Source organism: Seriola dumerili, unplaced genomic scaffold (genome assembly GCF_002260705.1).
Source record: "Seriola dumerili isolate Sdu_G_001 unplaced genomic scaffold, Sdu_1.0 BDQW01000040.1, whole genome shotgun sequence".
Taxonomy (NCBI): Eukaryota; Metazoa; Chordata; class Actinopteri; order Carangiformes; family Carangidae; genus Seriola; species Seriola dumerili.
This window is the reverse complement of record NW_019174295.1, coordinates 232,905-254,488: the sequence shown is the minus strand read 5'-3', so window position 1 is coordinate 254,488 and position 21,584 is coordinate 232,905. Positions and strand designations below refer to the sequence as shown.

Below are 21,584 nucleotides of genomic sequence, written 5' to 3'. Positions count from 1 at the left end.
AAGGAAGTTTGAAGACCATAAATCAGTTCATCATTTATTAAATAACGTCATAATCTCCTTTGTGCAGTGGAAAAACGACACATACAGGAACAGAATAAGGGTAACGTTGACTGTGTTACATCACTTGGTGTCAGTATTAATGTGAGGACATTTACTTTTACAAGACAAGCAGCAGTGACACAGTCAGATCACACAAAATATGTCACAAAATCAAAATGAAACATTTTCTAACACAATCATGTAAAATAATTCAACAACCTAAAACAACACAAGAGCCTTTTCAACAGATTACAAATTACAAATACCTCAAAACATCAACAGAGAGCAACGTTTCTGCAGCAGTGCTTGTAATTCATTCCACATTCTTCAATTTGACATCTAAAAATTTTCAGACGCAGGAAGCAGCTACTATAACAGATCTTAGATTAGTGCAGATTTCAGGCAGCTGTTCACACCTTGTGGTTGGTTAGATCTACGTCTAACACAAAAGCAGCTTTATAAAAGAATCTGGCAGCTGATTGACGTGCTTCCTTATGTGCTGCTGCTGTTACTGCAGTGGAAATGAAGACGTTTACACTGACAGTGTTACTGTTACTCAGCCTCGAAACACCAGTCTGATATCTCTTATTATGACAAAGGCTTAGGGGCAAAATCTCATTAACGCACCACTTCTGTCCGAGCTCTACAATGTGGATGTGAAAGTAGCAAAGCTCAGCAGGAAGCATTTTCTAACTCATTATTTAAATCATCAAACATGCATTAAGATGCTTTGTAATCAGAAGAAAAGCTAAATTAGAAACGCACAAAACTTTAAAAGTAGAATTTCAGCAGAGGAACAGACACCTTGTTAACCGTCTAACAAAAAAAAAAAAGAAAAACTGGATAAAATGCGTTTTTAATTTTATAGATTAAAACCTTCATTTTAATCTAATGGTATCTGATGATGAAATTTCAATATCTACAGCATCTCCTGGACATATTTCTTGGCAAAGGCACTTAAAGAATCAAATCTTTAAGGTTCAGCTTGTCTACAAGTCGGACTCGTCTGTAGGTAGCAGCTTCAATATTTGGACTAATTAGCTGGTGAAGTACAGTAAACGACAGTCGTTAAGTAAATGTGTGAGATACCTTTTGATTAACATTTCTTATGTTCTGCTGCTCAGGTTAATCCAGCTGCCACTCACTTCACTTCATCTTTTATTCTTTACTCACATGAGATAAGATGAGATTCACTAAGGGATTCAGGAGGATTCAGATTGTGGATTTGAATTCAATAAAATGCTATCGAGCCCCATCCCTCGTGAGGACACGAGCGTTTTCATTATTATTTTTAATTTTATTATATTTTTTATACTGAGGCGTGTGACACAAATAAAAAAAAAAAACAAAACAAAAAAAGGATCTCATTGTTCATTCATACAGCAAGAGGCTTTGTGAGATGCCTCATCTCAATGAACGATGACATCAATAAAGTGTTCAATATAAACTCTCACTGTTTGTCATCCATCACATGAGGCAAAGACATTCATCCTTGGTGAGATCCAAGATAATGAATGCTAATATGAGATCATTGCAGAGTTTAAACAAAGACGTACTGTAAAGCAGAGCAGGTGGTATTTATTAATAATTCCCAGACTATAACCTGTCAATAGTATTTGCAGTGTCATGTGTGTGTGTTAGCATCACAGACGATTACCCAAAGCCTTCTGCCTTCTTGTGCGATTTCACGAACAGTGTTGCAGCTCGCACATCAGTGAGCGATTTATTTATTCATGTAAATCCTATTTTAAATGGCTGACTTCAAAGCTTCTTGTTTACCGTGCTAAATGAGGAGCTGCTGCTCCTTTCGTGGCAGCCACCGGTTTTTTATTTCTCCCCCCAAAACTGAGGTGCAGAGTGAGGGGAATTTAATCTCTATGAGAAAACGCCAGCGCTCTGCAAGTCCACAGTCGAGCATAAGGAGGTTCTTCCCATTTTGCTCCTCTCTTTTCATTTTTTTTTTCTCATCATCCATCTTTCAGCGTTTAAAGGGAAAATCTCTGGATTGTAGTTTTACTGGTTGTGCTCTTGAACACACATTTTGCTCATTAATAACTCATAAGTGCATGCTTACTACAGCTTGACAAAGTACATGAAAATGCCTTTTGCAGGCCGGTGCCCAGTTGCATAAAACATTTTAAGAAAATATTGTAAAGAAAAGAGTTGTTCTAATTTAACTTATGTCATTTTCTCATGAAATGTCTTTAAATAAGTCGAACTGTAAATCAATTTCAAGGCTCTGAGGATTTCTTTAAAGGGTAGCTCCAATTTTTATTTTTTATTTTTTATTTTTTATTTTTTTTACAGCGTCTAGTTTTTCATCATTTCTGTCAAATAAGACTCAAAGTCAACTGCTGAGATCTGTACATGCAGCTACATCACGAACACGATGTGGCAGTGCCAGGAGATGAAAAACATCTTGGTAAAAAATAATCCAGATATTATATGATATTATTTCTTCAGCTGCATCCACGTCGTACACATAAGGACATTCCCAAAAAAATATATGTTTCACTCATTACTCGGAAAGTGAAGCTACCAAACCGACCCACTAACCTGGATTGTCTTCATACTCAATTAATAATTCCTTGTTTGGTCCATAAAATGTCAGAAAATGAAAGTTTTATCAGATCAACAGTTCAACAAATCAATTTAACAACAAAAACAAAATCGGACGAGGCAAGAAAAACGAGCCGTCAGACAATCAGACGGGTTCTCAACAAAGCTCCAGGTCACAAGTTCAATAAACTTATCACCCAAACTTTTACATTTACAACCCGTCTGATTGTTGTGTTGCCATGTCGACAGATCTCAGCAGTTACACTGGTGAGTACAGTGTTGGTATAAAAATACTCTGATAATAAAAGTTATCCTAAACGGTAAAAGAAAAATAGAGAAATACAGTTAAGGAACCTGTTTTTATTGGTCAACAAGATGTAAATGTGCCAAAATGGTGTTTTGTAACAGTTAAAACCCAGTGGAGGCTTCACCATGTTGTTTGGATGATATTTTTGGAGAAACTCTTTCTCCTCCTTTGTCCAACTCAACCTGTTTTTAACTGTCCTTTTTATTGTTTTTACTTTTTTATTTCATATCATGCCTTCGACCACAGGGTTTTACTCACAGTCTCTTACAAAATCAGTGAAGGACACTCGGTCTTTTAAATGTGCGAACTATTAGTTCAACAACAGAAAACAAGTTTGATTTTGTAATGAAAAAATTTTAACTCACATCTGTTTGAGATTTTCTTGCAAGTCCCTTAACTTCTGAGAAAAGATTAATCACACATCTGTACAGTAAATATGAAGTTACCAGGAGACAGTTAGCTTAGCTTAGCATAAAGACAGCAAGCAGAGGGAAACTGCTAGCTTGGCTCTGCCTGACGATAACAAAAATCCACACGTCAGCACCTCGTTTTGCCATTTTTTTATTAAAAAATACTTGTGCAGATTAAATAAACAAGACATAACGTGTCAGTGAACTTTAGAGGTGCTGTGAGGACGAGCCAGGCTAGCTGTTTCTACTTGTTTCCAGTATTTATGCTAAGCTAAGCTAACGGCTGTAGCTTCATATTGACAGTACAGACACAGGACGTGAACCTTTGATGTAACTGGGCACTGGCTCCAACCAAACATGCAGTTCTGTGTCCACTCAGGGTCTTTAGAGGAAAGAAATGCAGTGCTGCTCCTTAACCTGTAGCACAGTTGGACCCGGGGACGTCGTACCTATGGATCACATGTTAACCCCACACACACACACACACCTTTACAGGTGCATGCCAGAGAGACTCTAACCATGACCACAATGGTGACACCAAGTCACCCTCGACATTCCATTGTTGCATTGAGATTTGACCGAATGTTGTAATAATAATAATAAAAAGTTTGTAATACTGTTATTGTTGGCTTAATTTCACAGGGCCCGTGTTTTCCAGATCATTTCCTGGAAACTTTCCTCAATTCCTAATTTCCTAAACAATTACCTGGTATTTAGCTGCAAATGACAAACACAGGCCAATGCAGTTTGGTGCTGATTATAAAGGAAGTGGGGAAAGTGTTATTTGCAGTCACAGTTGCTGCTTGTCATATTTGACGTTCATTCTATATTGGTTGAATTGCATGTAGCTGCATCGATTTGTGTTTCAGACAAATACGAGCAACAAGTAAAACACAACATAATGTAAAATCTCACCTTTTTTTTCTTTCAAACATAATCCAGCACAAGACGACATGTTACAGAACAGGTAACTGAACAAACAGCAGTTCATATTCCAACAAAAGAAACTTGTTTCTACCTGATTTCACACCTAATCAAGAATTATTGACGTCTGTGTATGAACTATTTTTCACTTACCTACTACATAATATCTTCGTTTTTTTTCTTTAAAAACGCAAATATCCTGGAGCCAAGTTTTAGGAAATGATCTGGAAACACGGGACCTGTAAAATGAAGCGTTACCTGACTTTTTTGTAACAGTGCTGTCTGAATCCACCTTAACCAAAACTCATTTTATTCAGGCCCAGATGATTCATTTAAGATTGGACACTTGTGTGTTTGAAATATCTCAAAATGTAAAGTGCTTGTTTCTGCAACTGTGGTTTTGTTTGTCCAGTCTATTATATTGTGTGTCTTTTCTATCAGGGACTCATCCCAGCAGCCTTCTTACAAAAAAAAAAGAGAAAAAAAAGAGCAGTGATAAAACAGATAAATGAATGTTGCTTTCAATATTTAAATTGAAATCAAGTGCAGCCACTCGCTGAGCCAAACGCCCCTCAAACATTTGAGATGATTTGCATCGCGGTGTCTCAGATGAAGGAGCTGTGTGGCTGCAGGCGCTCGTACCAGATGATTCTGAGCGATGTCAAAGCCGATCAGCGCTGCAGTGAGTGAAGATGAGCTAATAATATCCAAGTCGACTCATTTTCATCGCTGCACGGAGCCACATCAGCTCATGTGCTCAGCAGCTGCTCTACAGTGTGTGTGACTGGACCCACGTGGCTGTCAGAGGCTTTCAGAATAAAACGGCCTGAAGGAAGGAAATGTTACCTAGTGAGAATTTCTGATCTTCAACCTGATTACACTAAGAGGAGGAAATCACCAATTTAACATTTGAATGCATTGTGTTTTTGTTTTGTTTTTTTCTTTCATTTTGGTGATGTAATAAGTGGCTGGTATTCTCCTTTTCAACCGTCTTTTCAAATTAAAATGATGGTTAACGATACTGCAGGGGCCTCATGTAAATTGTTTGTGGGTTTATAGGAAGACAATGAGAATAAAATGGTTGAATTCCTCATGAAAGAACGAGTCAGCGTGACACACTGAGGCACAACTGGTGGTTAAAGGACAAAAATGGTACAAAGACTCTTGAGCCTTTGGGAAAATCCGCGCTGCCAGTATCAAGATGTCTATGAACAGAAAATGTTAATGTGGTTTTTACTGTGTTACAGTTTTATGTTTATGTATGCACAAAACATCAGCGCTGTGATCCTGAATACATGTTGTCACTCGAGGCTGGTCAGACAGGCTTTGTGCTGCACAACACATGGCTCTACTGTGCTGTGGTGGCTACTTTCCAAATCAAAGTAATTGCACTAAACCATCTAAAGCTTTTATATTTTCCAGACTCTTGAAACTGAAGCTTTGGAGTCGCAGCGCTTTGTTAAAGATGAAAATGTCACAGTCCACGCACACATGATGGACAGGATATCAGCTGTACTCATCAACATTATATAATGGAACAACTCTTGTTGTGATACACTCTGTCAACACTGTCAAAACTAAGTACTAAGTGCTGGAAATAAATCCTTATTTATGTGCTGGGCTGCTGTTCAAACTGTGAGTTAAGAAAGCACTTCACTAAAAGTTAAGTAGGTTACAAATACACAGGAGAAGTCACACACACCTCAGAGCGAAACAGAGGAAGCAGCAAACGCATCTGAAATGTGATTAAAATAAAATTACTGCTAAGTAGCAAAGACACAGTGGTAACATGTGGGTTGGGACCCCACACGTGGTCACAGGATTGATTTGAAGGGTCCTGAGATAATTAAAGGGGAACTCCAACGATGTTAAAACTAGAACTAACATCTCGCGGTTGTTTTTGTGTTCTCGAGATATCGCATTCACAAGGCCATTATCGCGTTTTATGAGGTCACACTGGTCTTTGACCTTTGAGAGTGGGAAAGAATGGGACAGATGGACATAGTTACAAAAGTTAAGTGAATCTTTTTATGTCTCCAGAGGGAACCGATGAATGTCCTCAAGTGATGTCACATGAATCAGTGTCGTTCGGGGCCGAAGACTACAAAGTTTAAAACGGAAAATATCTTGTTAGAAAGCAGTGAGTTAACCAGACTTCTGTAGCCTGCTCTGCATCTGTGCTTGGGGCTCGAGGCTGCATTAGCCACTTCTCACATAACAAACCCAAACCTCTCACAGAAGTGTTGGCAATCTAGCTGCATTGTGGGTAATGTAGACGCCAAGTTTCGACAAGGAAGAATGGAATAAAAAAAGACAAATGTCTCCAGTTCTGCGTTGGTTTGTTTTGAGTACGACTCTGTCACAGGAGGGAGTCATGTTCATGTGTTTACAATCTACAGTGCTGGGTAAGTCACTTTAACTGTAATCAGTTACTCATTACTCATTGAAAAAGTAATTACCGTCAGTTCCATCAAATGTGCCTTAAAACAACTCCAAAACCTCCACGACCACATGTCACAGCCTTTGTGTTTAACACATGTACAAACAGACAATAAGACTCTGCAGTTTAACAAGCAGGCAGCCCTACAATTTGGAGGCATTCACTGACCGAACAGCAGCGAGCGCAGCCTCAGCGACAGCACACAGCTCTCCAGAAACCCAGACCTCAGACGCTCGGTTTCAGGAAGTGATTCCTGAATGTAGCTACATCTGACGTCCAAAAACACACTACATTTAAATGAGACAATAACGCACAAATCAAACCCATCACCAGTAAACCTGTCCATGGATTCCTTCTTTTTTTTTTTTTTTTCAGGAGGCAAACTATAAAAGTAAAGCCACATTAGTTCAGATTTACAGAGGCAATAACTGTTAGATAGGGGAAAGATTAAAAGCACTTGTCTCAAAGGCAGCAGGTGTGCGACTGGAGGGTCAATGGTTTATATAACTGGTCCAGCTGGGAGAGAAATTCACAGACCTCCTGTGGTGACCCTGAGCACGGTAACCTCGTCTGTTCTCTAAAGTGGGACAAAAACCAATAAAAACGCTTCAAACAGAACAGTTTCTATTAGATTTGGGTTTTGTACGTCGTGTCATTCGGGGAGAAATTATGTTTTGATTTAAAACCACTGTATATTTAGACATAATTTATTATATGTAGCCTTAAGCGCTTCCTGTGGGACATTATTAAAGCAGTCTTTAAGAAGCAGCTGAGCAAAAATCATGCTAAAATATTTATATCAAGTACATTAGGCCATAATCAGCTTCTCTCTGTGAATGTTCATCACATTTGTGGTTGAGTAGCTGCTCGACCACAAATGTGATGAACATTTTTGCTGGCAGCTGACCAGCTGGTCGACTGAGACGCCGCCTGAACATCTGATTTACTGAAACACAAGGAGCAAAAACTGGTGTGTGTGTGTGTGTGTGTGTGTATGTGTGTGTTGAACCTATTCAGTGGAGACATAATTTCAAGAACAATAGTGTAAAGGGGGTTGTGCAGCATTTTTTTTTACCCTGTCTCTGGAGCTTTAACAAGCCAGAGGATTTCGAAATGTCAAAATCTCTTAACCAGGGGCCTGTGGCACAAAAAGTCTGAGTTACAGCTTTCTTTAAGTAAAAACAGTTGCACAAAACACCTCAAGTTAAGAGTTTCCTTCAAGTCTGAGTTATGGTTTTCTTAAAATAAAAACAGTATTTAAGGTTTTCTCCTTATCTTAGTCTTATAATTAAGGGATCTCTTAAAGTCAGTTAAATTGTTGCATAAAAGACCTTAGCAACCAAAGGAGGATGAGATAGTGGCTTCTTTAATGTAACAAAGTGCTAATGGCAACAAATCAACAGTCTCCATGGAAATGGTAGAATTTTACCGCTGTAAAATGTCCATCATTGCTGTAAAAATACTTAACTTTGTACTTAACTAGGGAAACCTTTTAACTGTGCAATGCCCTCAAGTAACTCCCTCAGCTAAGGAGAAATAAAACCTTAAGTGTCACACTTAAGTAGAAAACTTACACAACCAGACCTGGATATTTTACTCAAGACCAAACCAAAACTAAAAGGAGACATTACACTGGAGTTGAGAGACATGATTTAAAATGAATGCTAATGTTGCTCTGTGTCTGTGAGAGGTGTAAATAAGCAACTGTTTTCCAACACTTTAGCCAAAGGGCAATAATATGTAAGCACTGTGTGTCTGTCAGCATGTTGTGGGGGTTTTTATGTCAGCCAAAAAAGTGTCTGGCTCGGATGCTGCACATTATGCTCACTGTCAGGTCATCTCAGAGGTGTGGAACTGCAAACCAGTTGCTGCTGTAATGTAATAGTGTATAAACTTTAATAATATGCTGTCAGTTTTGTTATATACTCTGTAATTCTCTACAATTATTGGATGGATCGCCATTAAGTGTGATTTTGAAATTAATTTTCCTCTGAGGATGAACTGGATGAACTTCGAAATCATCTTGGAAGAGTGATATACAGCATACTTCTGCACATAATCACTGTTTATCTCCGAGGCCTCTGCTGTGTAAAACATGATCGATTGGAAGGATGTGATGGAAATTTCCTAAATGTTATTCTGTAAGAAAGGTTGTGCAGTCGATACATTTTCTCTGACCCTAATTAATTGCTTTAGCAGGTTAAATGGAGGCTGCTGGGAAAGTCCTTATGCATGCTCAGCTTTATATAAGCAATCTACTAAAATGATCATGGTGACATTCTATTAAAAAAGACTTTCGGTGTAATAACATCTCTTCTTCCACAATGTGTGTCCTGCCAGTACTCTAGCATTCAAGTGACCTTAATCAACATGTTTACATGACTTCCATTTGCCTCCCATATGGATCCACGAGTTGTCAATAAAATACATTTGTCACTGTGATTGAACTTGTCTTCTAGTTTGTCCTGAGCTTAAGTCAAGTAGTTTTATCCATTACTTTTTAGATATTATTGTAATTTTTCTTGTCTATGGAATTTCTCCTGTAACTGCTGTGGTTTTATACATAGTAAAAAAAAAGGGACACCAAAAGCTTTAAATAATTCATTAAATATGATGAAATATAATAAAGTTAAAGTGACAATAGACAACCTTTTTGTTTTAACTTATATTGAAATAAATGTTGATTGTACAGTGTGATGGCTATAGAACAATGAAACCATTGCTTTTAAACATTCACTTTCACCATACAATTCTTTCTTCATTTAATTTTGGACTAATTCTAAGATGCTTTTGTGCTTTGCTTAAAGGATGTATTGTTTGGCTTCATAAATTATAGAAGAGAATTAGAAAACTAACTTTTCTGTGCAACCTCATTATATTACTAGCCAAGTATCTATATATGTACCTTTTTGTACCTTTAAAAAGGAAGCAGAATCCTGTATTCGAACATTATCTAAATAATGTAAAAGAAATGTTTTTAATTTAACATATTAATATACTTTTTTTTTTACTTTTTTACTTTTTTTGCCTTATTTTGTATTTCTAACATGATAATTAATAAAAGATTAATAAAAACAATTAAAATAACTGGCCATGAAATTTTGCTGAAAAATGAAGGATCGATTTACGGCACAAAAGAAGTGCACTTGTCACTGCGCGACCAAAGTAGCGGAAATGGCGGACGGTGGAACAACCGGAGAAACAGTAGAAACTACAGCAGTAAACGAGAGAGAGCCCAGTTGTCGTTAGCGGTAAAGAAGGAGAAGAGGGAGAGTGACAGAAACCGAGGTAAAACAAGAACGAATCTCGGACTGGTGTTCACTCGATGGAGACAGCCATGATGTGTTACAGCCATTCAGCCATGGACTTTTCCGCTGAGATCGACTTCATGGTTTTTGCAACGGTTCACCGATGCGGCGGGCCATCGGGATTTGTCCCGGTGATCCCTGTGGTCAGTCCGACTATGGAGAGAGCTCCGGGACTTAAGGGTCGAAACCAGGCATTCAGTTGGCTTTAATTCAACTAGATCGGTAAGTAACAAAAACAGACTACTTATAATCCAACCAGGTGTTTACTTTGCTCTTATCATAGCACTGAGGTCGACGTTCGCAGTTCAAACTTAGGATTCTTATGGTTGTCTCTTTGGACAGTAGCCAGGCTGAGAGCGGTAGCCATCTTGCTAACACTAAAGCTAGCAGTCAGAAAGAAATTTTTGATAATGCAAACAAATTACACGTTTCCTGGCAGTGACTTTTCTAATAGGAGTAGCGGTGAAACTTATTATAATCTCATTAATAGCTCGTGGAAAAGCAAAGGGGGAAAGTTTGTCAGTTTCCATTTTATGAAGGATATGTACAAATTTAGCCCCACTGAATTAGTCAGAACTAATGTGGAATATTAGGGCAACTGTTACGTAAACAAATTTTATCATAATAAAGTATAAAATTTTAGGAAATGTCATAATGTTATGTGAAAGTTATAATTTTCCTGAGCAAAAATTTAATATGCAAAATTTAATTTGCATATTATGAGAAAATAGTTATATTTTGAGAACTGTGTAGATTACTTTTCCTTTCAAAAAACTTTTGTCACTTTAATACAACTGGTATTCAGTCTATGGTATACTGCACATTGCACTATACTATACACTATTTTTACCAACCACAATAACGTGAGACTGGTATTGTTTTCATCTTGTGTGTGTGTGTGTGTGTGTTTGTTTGTAGTCATGGCAAAATGTGGTTATGGAGACGAGGCAGTACTTTAGTACTTTGGCAGGTGTTTAAATATGTCTATCTGTCTGTGGACAGATTTTATCAGAAGATAATAATGAGGCTTAAAAAAAAAAAAAGCCAAAATCTATCAGAGAGATAAAATCAAGAATGCGCTCCAGGATGTAGAAAGACATGTTTTCCTGTCAGTGATCAAGAGAAGACTTCATGACCACAACCTCAGAGGATGCAACCCTCTGGTAAGCCTCAAAAACAGAAAGGCAAGGTTGCAGTTCGCAAAGACATACTAAAAGAAAGATGTCTGAATCATTCAGGTCACCCTTATACAACAACAGTTGAATAGAGGGCAACTAGACATGATTGCAGATACTTCACCTCTCATTCAAGAGGCTTCTTCAGCTCTTCTTTCTATTCTATACAAAAAGAAACCAGTAGAGTCCTGGAACAAAAATAAACTGCTATCAAAATGATAATGAAAAAAAAGGAATAGCTCATGACCCAAAGCCACCGCCTCATCTGTCAGACATGGTGCTGCTTCTCTTCTGGCTTGAGCAAGTGTGGCTGCCAATGGAAGGGGCTCACTGGCATTTATTGATGAATTCACTGATGATGAAGCAATGGAATTGAATGCAGAGGTATTCAGGAGCATTGTGTGTGCTCAGATTCAGCCAAATGCATCAAAACTCATTGCAAGATATTTCATCATTCAGCAGAACAACAATCCTAACTATATGGCCAAAGCAACCAAGGAGCTTTTCAGGGTGAAGAGGCAGAATATCCTTGACTGACTTGAGTCTTTCTCCTGATTTCAATCCACCTGCTGAAGACCAAACTAAAAACAGAGACCTCGCAAACTTCAGGCAGACATCAATTGCAAAGGTGTTTTAAAAAAAAATGCAAATAGAATTTAGTATGACTTCATGCATATCTGTCCAATTATTTTTGAACCCATAAACTTTGGACACTATGTGTTAAAAGCATTTAGTCTTCTTCTCGCTCCTTCCACTGGACCTACCATCCTGCTGTCACGATTCCTGTCTCAACATTGGATATTTAGGTCTTCCCAATCCTGTCACTCTCAATCCACCTATCAGATGTCCTCAGACTTTCCTCCCCATCCTAGTCACCTGACTGCCAGATCCACCTGTCCTGCACACACACCTTTTCCCACTTTCCTCGTTATCCCAGCCAGTACTTAAACCAGCCATTTCCACCAGCTCCTTGGGAGGGTGTTTTCACACCTGCACTGTTTAGTCCAGTTAAACCGTTCTTTTTTCCCCCTTGGTATGATTTGTTTTGGCGTTTTGGTCCACTGAAATTTTTCTCCGTGTGAAAGCAAACCAAACCAAGGGGAAAATGCTCCAAGTTTACAAACTCATCAACTGAATCTGACCGAAGCAAACAAACTTGAGATCTTCTGCTTATGTTCCTGCATGTTTCCGTATGGACCTGGTACTCGCCTGGAGTAACCTGTTGTCTGTACCTGCCTGCCTACCTGTTATCCCTCCATCTGTCCTCCTTATTAGATCTATTAAAGATCAATTAAAGGTCCTCCCTGCCTGTGCTGGTACCATCTGCTCCGTAACAAAAAGGACTTTATCTCCCACACAGTTCTGTCTGTATTGCAGTGTTCTTAATTTACTTCAAACCGAATGTGCTGAAACACAGAGCCTGAAAAATGTGCAACTGTCCAAATAGTTACAGTCTGGAGTGGATATTTACCCCGTCTCCACCACATGGGGGATAAAGTGTGATTGTTATCAGTCTACCAGCCCTTGGCTCTTTCAGATTAACAAATACTGCTGTATCCTCCACTCAGTCCTCTCATCTCCATCTGGCTTATTTTTTTTCTTTTCGGCTGCTTCAGACTCACTGTGCCAATCCCTCTCAACAGTTCTGTTCATTGTTATGCAGATGAAGCCCAGTTAACTCGGCCTATGTAAATCCAAATGGGATGAAAGCCATTTCAGAAGTCTCTCTCTCACTGAGAAAAATGCTAGAGCCAGTCTTAAATGAACAACCTGACTCCCTGCTGGAACACCCTCAGAGACACGCTGCTGCTAAATAACAAGGTCCATCACTCCAACACGATGCAGTAGATGGTTTTTTATCAGGGGTTGTTTTGTTGCTGCTGTCTGCTGTCATCAGTAAACTGCAGGGCACTGGGGAAAAGTGGGAACATCAAAAGTTTGTAGGCTGAACCTTTTCAAACATGCCTGTGCATATGAAAGAGAGACTGCTGGCAGAACTGGGACAGTTTGGAAAAACATCTTTATTGCAGAATTAATTGTTTATTATAATATTTTTTATGTGAGTCATAATCATAGTAGCACTCTGATGCTCTCTAGTGGCCAGGCCAGCTGTCACAGATTTTTTTTTTTTTCTTTTTATCGCATTTGTTTACCACCTTTATGTAATAGTGGAGACAGACAGGGATTGTGGTGCGTAACAAGCAAGGATGCTGTGTTTACATGATACAAGTCTTACACCGCTGAATCATCAGGATGAGTCCCCACTGGCTCATACTGAATACTTTCATTCCCTGTAATACTGAAAATAACAACCAGCTGTGGTTAAAAGTAGAAATATAGCCATGTAAAAATACTCCAGCTGCTGAAGTAAAAGTACAAAAGTATTATCAGCAAAATTTCAAAAGCAATTAGGTAAGATTGGCTGCTGTTAGTGTTTTATTATTCGATGTTATATTATTAGATCATCAGCAGTGATGCATAAACATGCAGGAAGCATTTTAGCGTTGTTGGTCAAGAGCGAGCTCATTTTAACTTTATACTATGACAGTAACTAATGATTATTTTTCTGTCTTGATTAACTGACAAATTCAATAAGCTTAAGGTGATATCTATGTCCAAACCACAGTCTAAAACCAAAAGATTATTCAGCTTACGATCATAAAAGACAGACATAAAATATTTGTATCATTTGAGAAGCTGGAACCACAAAAATTGGTGTTATTTTTTTTCCTGAAAAGTGAACCAAAACCATTAATTGATCATCAAATAAGTTGCTGATTAATTTTATGTCAAGGGACCATTTGTAATTAAATAAGACTAAAAGTAGTTATAGCTATGAAAACTGGATCATATTTTATACGTTGATCATATATTTGTGATCTAGAATCTAGTGTAAGTAGAGGTGTCAAATTTTTCCATTTGAAATTTTTTTGATTTTACATGAGTAAAAGTACAAAAGTATTAGCATTGAAATATGTGTAAGTATTAATTATGCAGAATGGCAGTTTGTCAGATAACCATTGTATCTGCTCAGGAAACTACACATTTTGAATCATAAACAAACTGATGAACCCTTTATCCAAACATCAGTGTTCGCAGCAGCAGGTAGTTGCAGCGTATTGTATACTTACTAACAATGTACGCAGTGTATTTGCATCAGAAATCTCTTAATGCTTCTTTAATCCGACCTTAGAACCTCTTAGTTCATCTCTTGCTTCATAGTGAGAACAACACAGCCTCTGTTGGAAGCATCTTGGCCATAGATGTAAACATACATGAATGTTTATAGTCCGTAGCTACATCAGCACAATTCTGCATGTGATCTTAGAAAACACATCGCTGCACATCAGTCTAGTCTAATGAAATCCAACACAAGAGATACAATAAAACCTTTTATGAAGTGAATAAACTTCAGGGTTTTTTGAGACTGTGTCAGAGAAGTGCTGATTTAACTCTCAAATGCAAAGTCACATTTCTCCACTGTTTAATACTTTGAAATCTCTGAGAATATGTCGATATGACAATCATGCTGAGCCATCTCTTTTACAGAGATATTGAATGTTGAAGTCATTATTAACGTTTCCCCCCCCCAGACATTTTTGGGGAGAATTTGTTTTATCTTTTTGCTGTAGATGTGTAATTACTTCTGACAATGGTGACAACATTCAAAATTCACCATGGGCAACAGATGAGTGCAGTATACAGATCCTTTACACAAATAAAAGTAGCAATACTACAATGTAGAAGTAAGAGACCTTCTTTGAAAGAGCTAAAAGTATCACCAGCAAAATGTACTTGAAGTATCCAAAGTAAAAGTACTCATTATGCTGTATTATGGCCTCTGTGAGTGTTGTTCCATGTTTTATTTTTTAAAGTTATTTGGGAATTTTTATGCCGTTATTTGACAATGAGAGAGACAGGAAATAGGGGAGAGAGAATGGGAGAAGAGACATGCAGTAAAGGGTCATTTTTGACTATTTTTGTCACAATACACTCAGTTGCTATTTATGTTGGTGTATATATACAGATGGGTGACAAATTAAAGGAAAAACCTGAATAAATGAGTGGAGAAACAGGATGACAAGGCCACCATCCATAGGGGTCACTGAATGGTTTGTGCATAACTACCAGTTTTAGATACTTGTACTTTTTATTTTATTTTTGTATCGTAGTATTCAAAACCTCTGCTTTACTATATTTCAGTTGTAAATTTTGTATGTTTTACTTTTTGCAAAATTTATCTGACATCTATAGGAACTTGTTATCTTGCAGATTAAGATTTTACATAATTTATAATAATCTTAGAAAGTATGACATATTGTTATAGAATTAAGTTACCAACAGCACAAAGTGATCAAAATGAGCTCCACCTAGACGCAGCTACAGTATCAAAATGCTGCTTAAACACTAATGCACCAGCAACAATTATTTCAGTGATATAATATATACATTTACTTTTTTCTGCATTAGTACATTTAATATTCAAGTATGTTTTGCTGATAATACCTCCTACTTTTATTTGAATCAATATCTGAATGCAGGTGTTTTACTTACAATGTATTTTCACATTTATGCTTTGGTACTTTTAATTAAAAAAGGAACTTCATTTGTGTTACACCATTGTTCATGTTCATAATGTATTATACAGTCCTATACAGCTTTTCATCCATGTACTGTATATATTCATATTTGATTGTTTTCTTATTTCTGACCGATAGGTTGACACAAAAAAATTCCCACAATGTCACAAAAAATGAAAACTTCCCTCTGAAATATGCTAGTGTAGCAGAATAAATGCTAACTCTAAAATAATAAAAATTCTGATGTACCTCCAGCAGATGCTAATGAAATATTCAGTGTGGAGAATAACAAAAGAAGAAGAAGAAGAGGAAATAACAGTAAGCTGGTTTCATTATGAAAAAAAAAGGTTTATTCCAACTAAAGATGTTAACTTTCCCTGAGAACAAGTTTCAGTGTTACACGGTATGATCTACAAAATGTAGACTGGTCAAAATTATAATCATCGCATTTAGCAGCTACATTCACAGTTTCCTAATTATCAAGGCACACAAGATGTGTCAACATGACAAAAAAAAAAAACACCATAAAGTTAGCAAATTAGGATGAATAATGAGAAAACTCAAAAGGCCTGTCCTACTTTTTTGTCCTCCCCCGGCCTTTATAGCACACAGTTTTTCATTATAACAGGCTCAGGCCCTAATCTCCTCAAGAAGTACCCACTGTGCCATCCAGTATTTTACCCCTTTCATTTTCTACGCGTCAAAACTTCAATCCCTCTTCCTCTGGCTTCCACACATTACCTAGACAAAGTCACAAGTCCCAAAGACGCTTTGATTGAAATGAACAGCTTAGCTCTTGCCCATGTCTTAATTTTTATCCACACAGTTGAACAACTTTGAGTGTTGTCGCTGCTCAAGGCATAAGAGTTGACAGTAATTCAGATGTTCACTGGAAGAAGCAGTGTGACCCAATATTTCTTCATTTTTGTGCAAAGATAGTCTGACTAACAGTGAAAGTTTGCTTAAAAGGAAATACCAAATGTTTTTCAAACTTTTTCATACATATGTCCCACATCCTGATTCACTTTACTTTCAGTCTGAGTACAAGTTCCTCTCCTGCTCATTCACATTTTAGTGATATCAACAAAATCGTGAATGTCAATCACCTGAAACCCCATGTTGTCGATCCCAGTCTTCTGCTGGTTGTGGCTGTTGTGGTTTCTCTGGTCTGTGTCGGTCTCGAAGCAGTGGATGCAGTGTGGCGTGGTGACCCGGACGCTTTTGGAAAAGTTTGAGAAATCCACGCGATACTTTCCTGTCTTAGTGCGGGAGACGATGGGCAGAAAACTGTACCCCCACTGAATCTCCTGTGGGATGTAGGAGGTTCGGACTTGACAGGAGGAGCTGGTGGACTCGGCCGTCCCGTCCAAAAAGACCACCAACTCAAAGTCCTGCTGGGGGAGCGTGTCGGCCGAAAGCTCGTAGAATGGGCTCGATCGGTCAATCACGTGGTAGAGGGTCATAGGGCAAACAAAAAACAAGTTATCCTTACCAGCGTCAACCATAAAGTCAATGTTCACCTGGTCCAGAATGATGGTCTCTCCATCTGGTGTGATTGTTGTCCTGAGCAGCTTGCCGTAGATCTGGCTGCCGATCAATAAGGTCTTTCGAAGGTTGGCCACTCTGATCAGGAGACAGAGACTGCCTTTCTTCAAACAGATGACAGCTGTGTTGCTGAAGGTGACAGTCTTCGCCCTTTTTTTGGGTAAGGAGATCTTGGCCAAGATGACGCCACACATGAAACAGTTGATGAAGACTCCAATTAGAGACTGGATGATAATTAGAGCCACTGTGCCAGCACAGTGCCCAGTCAGTGCCCTACCACCATACCCAATAGTGGTTTGGGTCTCTAAGGAGTAGAGGAACGCCGTCGTGAGGCCGTTAACATTGTCTATACACTGGACGTGTCCGTCTGTACGGTTCTGTCCAGTCAGATCCCCGTTGCTCTTTGCGATCCAGTACCATAGCAGGCTGAAAATAAACCAGCTGCCTGTGAATGAAGCCACAAACAGGAGAAGAACAAAGCGCCAGCGGATCTCCACGAAGGTGGTCCAGAAGTCCACTAGGTACGCAAAGTGGTTACTGTACTCAATGTTGCCAAACTCAATGTTGCAGCGCCCGTCTTTGGTGACCAGGCGGGTTTTGCAACTTCGGTGTCCAGCTGGCTTCATGTGACCCCGGGGGAGCTGGAACATCCTGGAGCTGGAGGAAACAAAGGCAAAGATTAGTGCAAAGCTGTATCTACGTAATTCAGAGCAAAAACTTATCTAATACCAGTCAAGTCAGTTTTCCCAAAAATCACAAACTTGCCTCAGAGGGCTTCACAATCCGTACAGCGTACGACACTCGCTATCTTTAAACTCTTGGTTCAGATAAGGAAAAAATCTTTAGCGGGGGAATAAAAAGGAAGAAGAAGAGAGCAGCTCCTTGAGCCTTAAATATTTTCACATATATGATTATTATTATCATTATTATTATTATTAAATTCAATTCACTTTAATGACCACAAAGTTAAGCCAGAGGAATCTGTTTAAAGTGTCGTGACTGTTTTCCTTTCGAACTGTCCCCATACCTGTAAGTCTGTGATATTCTATATTTCTAAGTCAGAAAATACCATCAAAAGACCAAAATTAACAATGAATTGATCCAACAAACAAGCCTTGTCTGCATTATCTCCAAAAACGCATCAATCATCACACTGTCACACTGGGTGACATGTTCCTTCATTAACATGAACATGGGCACTGTTTTATTTTCAGTCAGTTCCACATTCACCGTCTTGCTGCCATAAATACTCACTACTGCACTAAGTTTGTATTAATCCACAGCTGAAAATAGTAAAAAAAAAAAAAAAAATCCCAAACAAATGCACTATTTATTCCTGTCTGAGTAACACTACAGTATCCAGCTGTGTTTGGAAATAACTAAACCTTTTTAAAAGATGAAAATATATTCGTGACCTGTTTTTTTAGAGTGTCACACCTTCAGTAGGAAGTAATGGTCCTGGGGCTGATAGTAATAATACTAATACTTTTTAAAAGTAATAAAAATATAGAGTATCGCCAGGCTTATCCTTTGTCCTGAACCCAACCTTAGTACCCATCCCAACCAGCCATAAAACAGCAGTACACAGGAAACACTATTCAGAGGGAAAACAGACTTCAACACAGAACAGGTGCATTAACGTTTGATTCTGCAGTTTAGTACGACAATGTGTCTGATGTTTCTGTTGTTTTATTTTGCAGGAAAATGGTAACCACTAAATGCATTTGTTTGTTCAAGTGATTAATGGGAGACATTGTTGAATAACATCCATTTCACAAACGAGAATACAGTTGTACATGTCGGTCAGAGCATGCAAATAAACAGGCAGTGAATCAATGACATCTAAAATTCCTTTTTCTTCATTACAATAGAAGTACATTTGTTCAGTACCGACCTACAACAGGATATGACAAACCCAATAAAGACAGATTAATGTAGTATGTTATTTGAGAGTAGTTATTGTACTGTGCAGCATGTACCACGTGGTTCACTTTGAGCGTTACATAACAGCTACTGATTAGACTCAATAGAGATTCAAGAAACTTGCTTATTTTGTAAAAAAATAAAAAGGTTATCACATATTAATCTTATTAATAACCTATTATATATCTTTTGTTAACAACAAAGTTTCTGATGACATAAAAGTTAAATTAATTTACTAAATTAACTAACCCAAATCCTCATTACCAGATACATACAGTCAAGAAAACTAGAGAAAGAAGCATTTTCACAATTATGTGTTGTCTCTTAATTATATAAAATGTTTAAGCAACATTTCTGTCTTATCCTTAACTAAAGGAAATACTGTTATAGAACTGAATAGAAAGATGTCTCAAAACTTCAAAACACACTCAAAGTATAGTAAAAGTAAAGTTTTACAACTTTAGCAGAAAAAAAACTTTGTTTGAACGTACCTGCGAACTGAGACCATGGACCCAGACTGTTCACTGGACCTCTCCTGGAACTTCAGACGCAAGTGGCCATGGAGGCGTTGGAAAGATTTTAATCCACAGTGAAATTTCTTAATCCCAGCCACATGCCACCATGTACACTGGCTTCACACAGACACAGGAGCCAGCCAGAGATCTCCCAGTGGGCGTTAGTTCTCCCTGACTGACAGGGCGACTCCCTTCATCACACCACTAAAAAAGTCTTATAACACAACCAGGGACTTGATCAGCGCTGGATTCATGATGGCTGCAGTTTTTTTGGATTTGTAAATTTCCATCATGAGGAGCGGAATATTCCTGAAGCACAGTTTGGCGTGAAAGCCCTCAGTGCTTTTGTGTGGCAGAAGGTGCATCTATTGAAGGGGCTAACGTACCCGGTGGAGCACCCATGCTGTTTTTGTTTTCAACCCTGAGAACATTTGGGATTTGCGTCGGGCCTCACAAAGAAATCCCTCAATTGCATTTCCCCTGGTCCCAATTCCCCTCCCCCTTCAAACCTGCAAGGCTGCCTCACATTTGCATCAAAATGAAGAGCTGCGGGGACAAAGTGTCTTTGCCGTAGCCTGCTGGCTGCAGAAGGAGCGTTTTCATATCTGTGGAGCATATTTCCAGGATCTGCTATGATATGAGAGAGGTCTTGAATTGATAAGATGCCTCCCAGCGATGGATGCAGATGCCATTAGTTGCATGTAAATGATGGAAAGATGGGATGATTCAAGATGCAGACAGTGTTCCTGCTTTATTGATTCAACTGCAGGGACCCTGCAAGAATCTTACAGGCCACTATAGGAACTTACACAGTGGTCTCTGGTCAGGTGCATCAATAAATATGTGTGTTTTGAGCACAAGCTGTAAATTTAAGAACTTCAGACAATATATTACAAACTCTTTAAAGGAAAAGTTTAGAGTCTAGATGTGTACACTAAATAGACCTAGCAGCATGGCTACTATAGGCAAAATTAAACACAAAATGAACCATGTCAGTTGTCAATACAAGATTTAAGTATTTAACTATCATGCAGTTTCCATTCACAACCGTGTGCACTGCTGTCTCACTTGTTACACACCGAAGCTCAATTTAACTCAATGCCTGACAAAAAGCCTGATGAGGCATTTCTCCCTCGCCTGTCTCTGTGCACAACTACCCACCACCTTATTAAAATCCACAACTCTGACCAGATCGCTCAATGCTAATGGCTAATTCTGCACTTTGAGCTGAAAGGGAGGTTTCCTTCTTGAGATGCAGAGCATATTCCACTGTCACTATAACATAATTCAAATATAGCGCTTTGCCTACCGCACAGCTGATAAAATGTTTATCCAACGTGACATTCATCAAAGAGGAGTAGCTTTTTAATTTTCAGTATTATCTGCAACACTAAAAATCTAAAGAACCTGTAATCTGAACTCTGATGTTTTTAATTTAACATTTCAGGAGATGATTTGTCGGATTCATGTAATGCTCATTTCAGTTTTTAAAGCCCAGATAGTTTAATTTTGTGGTTGTGGTCAGAGCTGTAAGAGGAGGAGAGTTTACCTTAGCTTCAGAAGTGCTGCTTAGTGTGGGCAGACATAACTTTTTTTTATGTCTCTGTAATGCAAACATAATCCACTTCAGTGCCTATGAGGGGTAAGTGTGAGGGGATTTTTTGCAGTGGTACTTTCACACTTTCTTCAAAAATAAAGACACCGTTCCTCTAGTAAATCTGTTGTGGTTTTGCTGATGACTATGTTCTTCGGGTTTCACTCTTACATTTTTGGGTTTTGCTAATGCGTTGCATATTGCTGCAGGAAATTAAGATGTGGGGGAAGTGGAGGAGTCTGGTCTCACTATGTGTGATATGGGC

General features: G+C 38.4%; 1 protein-coding gene across 1 annotated transcript; it reads right to left on the bottom strand.

Annotated features, from left to right (window-relative positions):
* Positions 1 to 16,147: 16,147 nt before the first annotated feature.
* kcnj1 (potassium voltage-gated channel subfamily J member 1) lies at positions 16,148 to 19,778 on the bottom strand. The gene is made up of 2 exons (XM_022738949.1): positions 19,702 to 19,778; positions 16,148 to 17,944 (listed from the first exon to the last, which is right to left on the bottom strand). The coding sequence occupies exons 1-2, from the start codon at positions 19,716 to 19,718 to the stop codon at positions 16,807 to 16,809; spliced, it is 1,155 nt and encodes a 384-aa protein (XP_022594670.1). The 5' UTR covers positions 19,719 to 19,778; the 3' UTR covers positions 16,148 to 16,806.
* Between the last annotated feature and the right edge of the window lie 1,806 nt (positions 19,779 to 21,584).